The sequence below is a fragment of the Theropithecus gelada genome, chromosome 11 (assembly GCF_003255815.1).
Source record: "Theropithecus gelada isolate Dixy chromosome 11, Tgel_1.0, whole genome shotgun sequence".
Classification (NCBI taxonomy): domain Eukaryota; kingdom Metazoa; phylum Chordata; class Mammalia; order Primates; family Cercopithecidae; genus Theropithecus; species Theropithecus gelada.
The window spans coordinates 99,759,762-99,772,098 of NC_037679.1; the positions used below are offsets into that span (position 1 = coordinate 99,759,762).

The 12,337-nt window shown below is 47.4% G+C and overlaps 1 protein-coding gene across 1 annotated transcript; it reads right to left on the reverse strand.

The window, feature by feature from the left end:
* Nucleotides 1-2,813: 2,813 nt before the first annotated feature.
* Nucleotides 2,814-11,158, reverse strand: KCNA1 (potassium voltage-gated channel subfamily A member 1). Its single transcript, XM_025403793.1, has 2 exons — nt 10,588-11,158; nt 2,814-10,220 (listed from the first exon to the last, which is right to left on the reverse strand). The coding sequence occupies exon 2, from the start codon at nt 9,676-9,678 to the stop codon at nt 8,191-8,193; it is 1,488 nt and encodes a 495-aa protein (XP_025259578.1). The 5' UTR covers nt 9,679-10,220; nt 10,588-11,158; the 3' UTR covers nt 2,814-8,190.
* Between the last annotated feature and the right edge of the window lie 1,179 nt (nt 11,159-12,337).

Below are 12,337 nucleotides of genomic sequence, written 5' to 3' on the forward strand. Positions count from 1 at the left end.
GGCTCCCCCTCTAGAGAGGAATGACGCAGTGGCCTCCTCCTGCTCTTTCCTTTGTCCTTGTAACTAACAACATATCTATTAACGTCTCACATTGATAAAACTCATTAGAATTCGCCAAACATGTGGACCTATATGATCTCATTTAATCTACACAACCTTATGAGCTATTATAGTTGTATTTTAGAAATGAGCAATTTAGGCCAGGCACGGTGGCTCACGCCTGTAATCCCAGCACTGCAAGAGGCCGAGGTGGGCAGATTGCTTGAGGCCAGGAGTTCGAGACCAGACTGGTAAACATGGTGAAACCTTGCCTCTAGAAAAACACAAAAATTTAGCAGGGTGTGGTGGCACACGCCTGTAACCCCAGCTGCTTGGGAGGCTAAGGCAGGAGAATCACTTGAACCTGGGAGGCAGAGGTTGCAGTGAGCCAAGGTCGCGCCACTGCACTGCAGCCTCGGCAACAGAGTGAGATTCCATCTCAAAAAAAAAAAAAAAAAAGGGGGCAATTTAAAGACTCAAAAAGGCTAAATGCCTACGTGAAATCCATTGGTTTGTTTTTACCATGTGACATTACACTTTCCAACATTTGATCAGTTCAATAAATATTCAGAGCCCCTACTGTGTGCCAGACACTGGCCCAAAGAATCATCAATAAACCCAGGCCTGCTTCATCTGCCCAGCAATCTTGGGGGCAGATCCCTGTGCCTATAAAATGAAGACAGCAATATCAGCCCAACCTAATTCACCAAGTAGAAGAAAGCAATATAACTAACGTGGAAAGGGTTTGAAAACTGCAAAGATAGCTATCCAGACTGGAAGTGTTGCTGTTAGCGCCTTCCTGGGAACGAACGTGCCCAGCTGCTTTGAACTTTGAAAGCAAAGGGCCGCTGACGATTCTGAACATCTGATGATAGAGGGAGTGCTTTTCTAGGGAGAGAGAGGGAATAACACAAGACCAGCCTCATTCCGTAGATCACAATTAAGTCTAAGTCCTTTGCTGGGCAGAGGATCTGTAGAGTACATTGCTCTGTCAACTAACACACCTCCAATGCCTAGCACAAAGCCTAAGTCAGGGACAGGGCCAAGAAAAATACTGAGGGATAAAAATATAGTTAAAATAAGATCTGACGGTTCTATTCAGGGTTCACATCTGCACAAAACTGCCAAATTTAAAGGATCAGAATTCAAACACTTAATCACACCAAGAAATAAAAGCGGGGGAGGGAAATACTAGAATCACTATAGTGTATCAATTCAAAGATTCCTCTTTTTACCTTTTTACATCTGTAAAATTGGGATGAATCAATGCAATGGCAGGTCATAATTGTCAGTGTTCTCTCTTTCTTACAAATATGTCAGATAACACTGCATCTTACAATTAATGGTATCTTAGATTTAATTAATTAAATAAGATGTTGTAAATTGTCTGTTTTCAAACTGGTTCAAAGGGCTCTTTTCCAGGTATACTGCCTGCCATGCTGTGTCTTATCCACTCAGTACTTTGCCACCAGCCTTAGGGCTGGCCCTCCCTCCACACTCAAACCTGGTCAGAATCCAGAAATCAGGACTGACTGCGGCAGGCAGTTTCCCACCCAGTGGCAGAGTCGCTGACTTCAGATCACATCTGCTCTCTGTTCTCCCCCCTTTAAACTGACCTGACTTCTTTTTAAAGCTTTGTCAACAACAAAGCTTCCAGTTACAGCCCTATTCCTAGCAGCTACCTAGTTCTATCTGTTTCTGCTTCAAGAAGACCATTCTAAGGCTGAGCTTTGAGAAACATCCACTGCTGTTGGTGTGTCTTGGGCTGTCTTCTTACCTTCTCTGTCAGAGCTTAGCCTGGCATGTTTCTTGACCACAACAGAAAAATAATGGTCAGCCTGCCCAGGTTTGTAGTCTACTTTCAGTGGCAACTTCTACAGCAAAAGAAAGATTCATCTGCAAATCTTGTAACATGAACCTATCACAGTGCAATACTCTTCTACAATGATGCACCAGCCACCCAGTGCAGTTAGCATGTAACAGACCCCTGTCAAGAGCACCTCCGCCTGTTTGCTCTGACATAAAAGAATGTGTAGAAAATGTGATATTCACAAGGAGGAAAAGAGAAGATCTAAATCTTAGGAAGATTCAAAAGAAAATGCACGGACGAGTCATTTCAAAAAAAAACCGAAAAACAACAGGAAGAAAGAAATGTGAACCACATGTAGAACTACATGGAAAAAGCCTATGTAAAGAATAGATAGTGACCACGTTATTTTTCCACATCAAAATTACTCCTAACACCGCACTGCAACTATCCAGTCAGTTGATTCCAGACCACAACACTGTTACACACACACACACACACACACACACACAGTCGTGTCTCTGTCTCTCTCTCTCTCTCTCACACACACACACACACGCAGTTATCTTTCCTGCAAAGCTTCTCAGACTGTGCATAAAAAATTGTTTCAAATCAAAACAACTTAAGTGAATATAACCAATTACTTTGCTCCCCTGAGCCTCATTTCTTCTTTTATTTTAAAAACTTGATCCTCCTTCCACTCTAACTTCCACAGGCCAAATTCCAATGGTCTTCACTTGGGATCTTACCTGAGACCAAACTGAATTTATCCTCAAAACGTAACCCCAGGGTATGCCCTTGGACAGCAGAAACAGACCGTGTGGGCCAAAGGCAACACGGCTGTTTCATGATCTGATCTTGTATTCATCCCACTATTTAGAGAGACCCCACAGAAGAAGGTGGAAGAAAAGGGCCCCCAAAAGACCAGTTAAACAAGAGACAAATAACCAGTCAAGATATTCCTTGATAAGATCCTTAAAAATTATCTTTAATTGATGCCAAATATGAACAGATCATAAAGTGACAGAAGCAAGTAAAATTGCATAGATGAAAACTATGCGCATCAATTAGGTTCTCAATTCATAACATTCAATGTCCTTGACCTGACATATTACACAGTTAGAGAAGGGAAAATGCACAGTAGGTGAAGATGAGACATGTCCTTAACTCAAGGTGAAGCAACTGGCAAACTGAAGAAATAAAATAGCGCTTTTTCAGCTTAAATGGTTTGTTGTCCTGATGGTGCACTTTCAATTAATACTAGTCATTTTTATTTTTCACCTCAGTAATACTTTATCTTTACTATTAGAGGCATGTCACATGGAGTCCATGTTGTCTACTTACATCTGATGCATAAACAGTCCCAAAACAGTGCGCTGAAGAGAAGAAAGGTGCTTCTGCAAGGTTTGGAGAGGAGACAACTTTGACCTGGAATATTTTACAAGAGATTTCTTGTTTTGTTTTGTTTTCATCCCATACACCATTTCTTCTTCTTCTTTGATTGTGGTACAAAAGTTTTCTATACTCTTTGAAGTTTCACATCATAAAAAGTAAACTCCTAGTTAGCTCCTAAATGAAAATCACTGTGACTAGGGTTAATCTCCTTAAAGCTAATAGCCCTGAGGTCAGCAGGGCCTCACCCCTTACATACATGCTGGACTTCCCAAGAAAGCCCAGGGTCATTTTGCCTGAGCAAAGAGGCTGGCATTTAATCCCAAGGCTTCTAAACTTTACATCTATACCCTGAATTAGTTTGCACAGTGACCCAAGGTAATGGAACAGTTTTGGTTAACAATTCAGCTCCTGTTTGCTTCTTTACAAAAATGGTAAGTAACATACATTCTTTTAAGGTTTACCTGAGTCATACTAGACATGTTCACATATACCCTGAAATTCCATGATATAAATACAAGTAGTAATATGCCACATGGTGGATGAGAGGTCACCTCCTGAGATCACAATTCAACTTGGGTTGCGTCTGGTCTTAAAATTTTAGTTTGTTTGTCTTCTTAAAATGAACATAAACATCAAAAGACTCCATTCTTGCTTGGAAAAGCCTGAAGATAACATGCTTGTTTGGCAGTTTATATTCTTTCTAACAATTTTATACTATGGATGGTTACCACCCACCAATTCTCACCACCCCAGGAATAAGTCATTCCTGGAAGAAAATGGGAAAGTGCCTTCTGCTAATGTTCTTTCTCCTTTCTTTCAATTCAATCTACCAAACTAAGAATTAAAATGTAAAATTTTTAAAAAGCATGTGTTTTGAGGTCTCCTATATTAAATGAGAGGGCTAGGAAACTATTTTTATTGACTTTTAGATGGTAACTCATTTGAAAAATGTGTAACTATACATAATGTGAAGAAGGCCCTTTATAGGCTCAACCAAATTTCTACTTTAAAAAAAAATGTATTCCTCATTTGCCATTTACATGTATGTTTTTAATTCTCAAGCGAATCAAGACTGTGACACCACCTGTGCTTCAGGTCCACCATGGTGGAATCTAAACCTGCCCTACAATTCCATTTCAGGGAAATGACTGCCCACTGGCCGGAATCCGGGAGAAGGACTTGCTCTTGGTGTATCTGATTTTGCAAGGCTCACCCACGAACACACTCCCAATGAACTGATATAACTGAAAATCAGAACTCAAGTCTCCAGGCAGTGCAAGGGGAGTTGTGCACAAGTGGGAAAAGGGAGATGCAAAAACAGAAAGTTTTCCTGGCTGGAATTTGTCTTCTAGAAATCTGAGGACAGAGGAAATGAATGTCTTTGGTCTCTCTGATTCAGATCACTTCAGGTGAGTTAACCACTTCAGAGATTCTGGGATGGCTAACAGCCCTGCTGTGACCAACCCTTCCAATGCCACCCTATTGAACTAGGGCCCCAATAGACTGGAAGAGAGGAGTTATGGCTATCAGCACATCAACAGTCTTCTCCTAGAGAAAACACATAGTCAGGACATGAGCTGTTAGAGCTCCATGCCTAGGAAGGGGAAGAAAAGGTAAAGAACCTGCTAAAATAAATAAGAATAAGTAAACCAAAAAATAGTCATCCCTTAATAGGCAGTTTTGTTAAGTGCACCTTCAGGTCTACAAAGACATTTCAACACATTACAGTGCGAGGGGTAAGAGCTTGGTCAAACATCGCATGCCTATGCTACACAGATAATCCCTGTACTCCATTCTTGCTGAATTCATTGCAATGACCTAGAGATGAGCTAAGCAGCATCCATTTTCCTCAGAGCACCCCAAACTCATAACAACAACTCATCCCCAGTCCCAGGCTGACAGGTTCACCGCATGCAGCACTTTTTTCTATATCACATGCAGAAGAATCAACCACTCCAGGGTGTAACCATGGTAAGTATACCAAGTACCCAAAGTCAGTCTTGGTGCCATTTTCTCATCCATTAACCCATCCATCCCACAGTACCGAGTGGATTATTGCTGTTGACAGAGTGCGGTGTTTCAAGTTCTGTGTGCACTAGACCTCAACGTTGAAATGAAAGATCAAGATATCCCCAGGACTGGCAGGAGGTTGGCATTTTTTTCCTAATTGGGGATTTTTAAGCAAGTAGGAAAGGAATCACCAGAATGAGTTAAGGTTCAGACGAGAAGGAGACATCACATGGGAGGGTTTAATGCCCTGTAGTCGAATGCCGTGCAGTTCTTGGCCCCTCATCTTCCACGATGTGTGTTGTGTTCATCTCACAGATTCACAGAAGTCACATAGGAAAAAAAGATATTCATGTTCTTTCTTTTAATCGAGTTAGCCAGAATGGGTGTAACTCGAGTTTCTAGGGTGACTGCCTCACTGCTAGTTCTAGGACAGGATGGGGGAAAGGGGTGGGAGAAACAGAACAGATTTTCGGAAGAAGCTGGGCCAGAATGTCAGGTAACAGGCAGCCACATGCTAAGCGCAGAATGAAGATTCCCCACCTCAGGGTCCTTAAAAAGGCTGAGAGTACCTCTCCACGGGTGGACAGCTGCCAAGCTCCAGAGGCCTGTGTTCCGTGGCTGTCTTCCAGCCAGGAACAGGGTCCCCACCATTCTCTGGGCTGAGCGACTGGGGCAGCAGAAGTTAGATGTTCAGCCTGTGAAGTGACTGCCAGGTGGGAAGGTCATAGGAGCGTCATAGGAAATACCTGAAAGGGGTAGACCGGGACGGAAGGCCTAGGAAAGGTTATTATGAACTGAGTGTTCCCACATCCACAACAATGCCCGAAAAGATTGGACCATCAGAGAGATTTGCAAAGTGCTGTTACTAACAGAGAAAGAATAAGGAAAGGTGCCAGGAGCACTACACTGGACCTGAGGAAGCCTTGTGTGTCCAAAGTGGCCCTCGATAGGAAACAAATTCCCAAAAAGTTTATCTTGGCTTCTGGTGGAGAAGAGGAAAAAACAAGTTCACAGTTCACGTCCACTTCAAAGATGGGTCTCAGTTCACATCCAGCGTCAGGCTGTCAAAGGGACCAATGCTAGTAGACGGCCAGAGAGACAGCACCCTCCTGGGACTCTCCTCTCCAGGGTTTAGGGTGGTGTGGTCTTCTCACAGTGGTGAAATGAGAGAGCGAGAATGGAAAAAGAAAAAGCAAAAGGTCTGTGCCCCAACCCTTCCCCACTTTTGTTACCTAACTTCTCAGCTGTGTCAAGGAGGCACTTTCTGCAGTTCACTGTGGGTACAGGATAAAGGCACTAAGCAACTATTAAATCAATTGGTTTAGTTTCTTCAGGGAGCCTCAAGGGGAGGGCTGAAGTCTCTGCAGACTTCAAATAATGACTGCAAAGAAAAAAAATCAGCTCTGCTTTGGATGCATACAATAGAGAAACATTTTCATTTACATCCTAAGAATGCACCAAAAAACATGCAGTATTGCACCTTTTTTTTTTTGTTTATTTGTTTGTGTTGCTTGTGTTTGTCTTCAGCTAGAAAGAATACTTGTTCTTAGGTGTTGCTATATATACCTTGATGATTTATTTAGTTTTTCACATGACTTCCCTTTAAGGGATGGGCATATTGGTCCTCTCTCCGCCTATACCTGCACAAAAAACCTGGTATTTCCCTGAGCAAAGGCAGGAAAATTGACTGAGTGCCCCCACCCCCACCCCCCATAATTTCTATTGGGCCTTTCATCCCACAGACTTGTAATTTTTATTACTTTTTAAATTTTTATTACTGAAATCATGCATTAATTAATTCAAGGTACATCTTAGTCAAATAGGCCATAATGCTGAATAAGAGAACATGCTTTGAGCTCCAAAAAGTTATTGTTCCCATCTGACTAACATATGCACTTAAATACAGTACTTTATTTACTAATAAAATAGTTAATAAATGGAGGAGTGCACTTTTGGTGAATGCAAATGAAAAAGGATCTATTTTTAGAAGAATCGATTTCAACTTAAGCTTATCCCCTATTGTCTGGGCTAACTTCTCAGCATGCGATTATAAAATAAATTGTATCAGATTCAAACATGCTTACATTTAACTTCATTTGTGCTCTCTTGCAATAAGGAGGCTAAGGTTTTACATCCAGTTCTGAAAGCCAGGGGTCGGAGTGCAGGCCTGGTGAGAAAAGACCTGTATTTGGCTCATCTGCAGTTGAGAAAATTTAGCAGCACTGCAGATGAATCAATTAATTTAATTCAGTTATCTTTTTCTTAGAGAACAATCTGGATTAGAAAGAGAATGGGCCCAGGAGGAAATCCCTACAGATCAGGACCAGTATCCAATTTATAAGGTGCTTTGTGAACCAGTCTTAAGTAACTGGAGTTTTCTTTTTTCACCTTGTAATATGCAGTTCAGTTGATCGAAATAAAAATATCTATTCATTGTCCATTTTGGCTGGTCTATCATGTTACATATAATACATCTGATGCACTGTCTTCAATGTGCTATGCAGTTTGCAAAGATTTTTTACTGGAGTCCCATGCAAATTTTAATTTTATATTTCTAAGCGATCATCTTGTTTTGAGTTTTTAAAAAAGTTAAAGAAACCAAAGCATTAAAAATGTTTCAGTTTGGGGAAGCATATGATTATTGTTTTACCTAGACTAGTTCATGGACTAATCTTTTTAAGCCAGTTTTAGAAAATACTCTCTCTTTTCCCATTTTTTAATAAAAGGAAAATAGTTTATTGTCATGGATCTTGAAAGCTTCTGGTTCACCACCCCCAAAATCCTCAATGCAACAATGCATTGACAGTTAAATAGAGCATTCGAAGTCTACTTAGTAAAGTATCTACAAAGCGTGACATGAGTCACCAGGTTTTTCTGTTTTGTTTTTTAAGTCTTTTGAGCTGCTAAGTGGGGCTTTTTTGTTTGCTTGCTTTTGTTTTTTAAACATCGGTCAGTAGCTTGCTCTTATTAACGCAGTTTTGGTTAGCTGTGGTGCAATTGCCAGTTCTGATATTGACCTGTCTATAATGGGCTATGCTATTATTCATATCCTCTTCGATCTCCATGTACTCAGACTTGCTCATAGTAGAGGAACTGCGGCGACTGAGGTCACTGTCAGAGGCTAAGTTAGGGGAACTGACGTGGAGCAACTGAGCCTGCTCTTCCCCCTCAGTTTCTCGGTGGTAGAAATAGTTGAAATTGGACACAATGACAGGTACGGGCAGGGCAATTGTCAGCACACCAGCGATGGCACACAAGGAGCCCACGATCTTGCCTCCAATTGTCACAGGGTACATGTCACCGTATCCTACAGTGGTCATGGACACCACCGCCCACCAGAAAGCATCGGGGATACTGGAGAAGTGCGACTCAGCTTCTTCCGCCTCGGCAAAGTACACTGCACTAGAAAACAGGATGACGCCGATGAAGAGGAAAAAGATGAGCAGCCCTAGCTCTCTCATACTAGCTTTGAGGGTCTGGCCCAGGATCTGGAGGCCCTTAGAGTGGCGGGAGAGCTTGAAGATTCTAAAAACCCTTACCAAGCGGATGACCCTGAGGATGGCCAGCGAGGTGGCCTGCTCGCCCTTCTGGTTTCCTTCCTGCTCAGCTATCTCGGTGCCCAGGGTGATGAAATAAGGAATGATGGCCACAATGTCGATGAAGTTCATGATGTTTTTGAAGAAGTCCGTCTTGCTGGGGCAGGCGAAGAAGCGCACCACCAGCTCGAAGGAGAACCAGATGATACACAGCGTTTCCACGATGAAGAAGGGGTCCGTGAAGATGTTGGAATTGTAGATGACCGTGGTGTTGTCGATGCGGTGGACGGTGCCCGTGAAGTCCTTGTCATCCTTCAGCTCGGGGAGCGTCTCCAGGCAAAAGATGACGATGGAGATGAGGATGACCATGACGGAGACGATGGCAATGACCCTGGCGGGCCCCGAACTCTCGGGGTACTCGAAGAGCAGCCACACCTGGCGCTGGTACTCCTTCTCGGGTAGAGGACGCTCCTCCTCCTTGATAAAGCCTTCGTCCTCCCGGAACTTCTCCATGGCCTCCTCGCCCAACTCGTAAAACTTGATCTCCTCGGAGAACATGTCCAGGGGCACGTTGACCGGCCTCCGCAGGCGGCCCCCCGACTGGTAGTAGTAGAGGATGGCGTCGAAGCTGGGCCGGTTGCGGTCGAAGAAGTACTCGTTCCTCAGGGGGTCGAAGTAGCGCATGCGTTTCTTAGGGTTGCCCAGCAGCGTGTTGGGGAACTGCGCCAGGGTCTTGAGCTGCGTCTCGAAGCGCAGCCCGGAGATGTTGATCACCACGCGCTCGCAGCACTCGTGGTCGTCGTGGTCGGTCTGCCGGGGGTAGCTGCCATCCTGGGGGTGGCCCGGGGCGGCCGAAGCCTCGTCCACGTTCTCCCCAGACATCACCGTCATGGTGAAAGCCGGGCGCGGGGGTGGGAGGCCAGGAGAGAGCCCAGGGTGGGAAACAGCCAGGGACCAGGGGTGGGGGGGACCCAAGCGGCCCCCCCACCGGAGTGCGCGTCTCCCTCACGCCCAGGGGGAGGGGCTTCAAAATGAGCAGGTCGGGAGATCTGCGACTTTGCCTCTCGCTGCCTTCCCCTCCACCCTGCCTTGTACTCAATTTGGAATCCCCCTCGCCTGCGGGCCGGGTGCCGCTTTTTGCAGAGGGTCGGGTTTGGATTTGGGGGTTTGTTGGCTTTTTGTTGTTGTTGTTGTTTAGATAGTTCTTCCTGATCCCAGGTGCCTTAATGCAGTGCCGTTCTAGCGGACTGGGCCATGGCTTCGGGGGTCGCCCTGGCCTCCCCTCCCCTCCGAGAGCCTTGCTAGGACCCGGTGCAGTGCCGGCTCAGCAGATCCCCACGCCTGCCACCCCCTCTGCTTCTCCTCGGCTCTCCCCCCTCCTACCCCTCTTCGCCTGCCGCCTTCTAAGCTCCCACCAGGGCGATCGATGGACGCTGCAGAGAAATAGAAAGTGATACGGGGGTAGAAAATCAGAAGCATTCGGATGGGACGGACCTACAGACACCGAAGAACACAGACCTCTAGCTTGAGAAAGCACTGGACGTTTACTAGGGTTATCACACACACACGGACAGACGACACGCAGACACCCGGAAATCCAAGTTTGGGGCTCTTCCATCCCACTTTCCCCAATGCCCAACAGCCGATCTGTTTACAACTTCGTTAAACTAGAGATCGGAAAAGCGCCGAGAGACGCCGGGGGAAGCTCCGGGTCCCAGGCAGCATCCCCGCACCCCCGGCCTCCCCCACCCCGTCGCCCCAACCCCCGCTTCTGCAGCCCCGAGCTGGGGAACCCCCTACCTGGCCGGCCGGCTTGGCGCAGGGGCGGTGCTGAGTCGGCGGAGAGCCCGCGTGGGAATGCGGCAGGTCGCCTTTGCAGTGCCCTGGCGGGAGCCGCGGCGGCCGCCGCAGCAGCATCCGAGACGCGCCGCCGGGCAAACTCGCCGCCCTGGTCCGCTCGTCCGACGCCCCTCTCAGCTGGACAATCGCTTTACCGAGGAGCTACGGCGAAAATGTTCATTCCCTACCCCCATTCTCACCGGTTGCCAGCAACCTGGAGACGCCGTCCTCTCTCCGGTGCAGGGAGTTCCGGAGGATGCGGGGCGGAAAAGCAAAATCTCACCCTCTCCCGAAGCTCAGAGGCAAATGACGATAAACAGCACTCTCGCCCCCTCCTAACCCTATGGGAGCCCTTGATTCGATCCCGAAGGAGGCGGGCGGGCAAGAGCCTGGATCTACATGGCTCTCCAGTTCCCTTCGCTCGCCGCACCCCAGCGCGGACCTCGCCAAGGCTACGCGGCGCGCCGGGAGCCCTCAGGAGCTCGGAGTGGAGCAGGGTGCGTGCGGCGGCGGGTCCGCTCGGTCCATTTCTGGGCGCTGCAAGATCAGCAGAAACCTGAGAAAGCGCCTGGAATACAGAGCAGCGATTGGCCCACCCGGGCGTGGGTTGGGGAGGGCGGGGGAGGGCAGGCGCGAGGAGGTGGATGGAAAATATGAGGGGGTGGTTTGGAAGAGAGCGGGGTTGTCATTCAGTTCCCACCCTTGCCAGCACAGCTTTTTCCTCTCCTACCAGAAAAGCCGACCACTAACTCTACTTCCCTTGTGGCCCACCGCCCCGCCCACGCACGGCCCCTGGCGGCTCGCGACCTTCCCCGGGAATTTCACATTGGAAATGGTCAGGTCCGACGCAATGCAGGCGGTGGTGTTTCTGGCAAAACTCCTCCAATGGGTTTGCTTTTGTGCAGTCCCACAGTAACCCTCTTCGATCGCACTGCTCTGCGCCCCATTCCGCTCCTCCCCCAAGAAGGCCCTTGCTCTCTGCGGGGCCCTCCCAGCTTCCCCCCGCCGGCTGGACTCTCAGAGCTGCAGACTTTAGGCAGAGCTGTGCAGTTGAGGATCCCTGGGTTTGTTCCATGTAGTTTTACTAGGCGGCGGTGGTGCTAAGAGCCTGTCCCTCTTTAACCTACGATGGGACTTGAAGTTTTCTTACAATCCGATTATTCTGAAATACAGAGAATGTGACTTGTGGGGGACCGAAGGCTTCGTGGGTTTGTGGGGTTGTCTGCCAACTTGGTGCTAATTGGGAATAATCTGAGAAGCAAGTCGCCTACTCACCTCCCACCCTATGCCCCTCCTCCCGCAGCCTCTTTCCCCAGCCTAGTGCCTCCACAAGGCCACTTTCAAAGCTTGCAATTTATTCGGAAAGGGTCCCCCGCAGAGGCGCATGGCAGCAGGAGCTGGGGTCGTGCGCCGTGCCCTGCGAGTGCGGCTGGAGCTGCGCCCCCAGAGGCGCTGAGTCTCCGCGCCTGCAGCTCGAGAAAAGGCTGCCGGCAGTTTGGTACTTCCAGGGCTGTGGAGTCTCTAAGGAGGCTGCAAGAGCCCAGAGTCGCCGCTGATTGGCTCCTCCCTCGGCCCTGGGACCACCCTTCTCACCACTGTTGCCTCCCGCCTACACCACCCACCTCCTTAATCAAAGCCAATGATTGCATCCTCCCCGCTGTATTGTGGCTAGTGGAAAGCAGGCGCCTCTGCGGGATTGCCCAGGCAGTGC

Coding starts and splice junctions, on each gene's coding strand:
- KCNA1 (XM_025403793.1), bottom strand. CDS start 9,678: ATGACGGTGATGTCTGGGGAGAACGTGGACGAGGCTTCGGCCGCCCCG.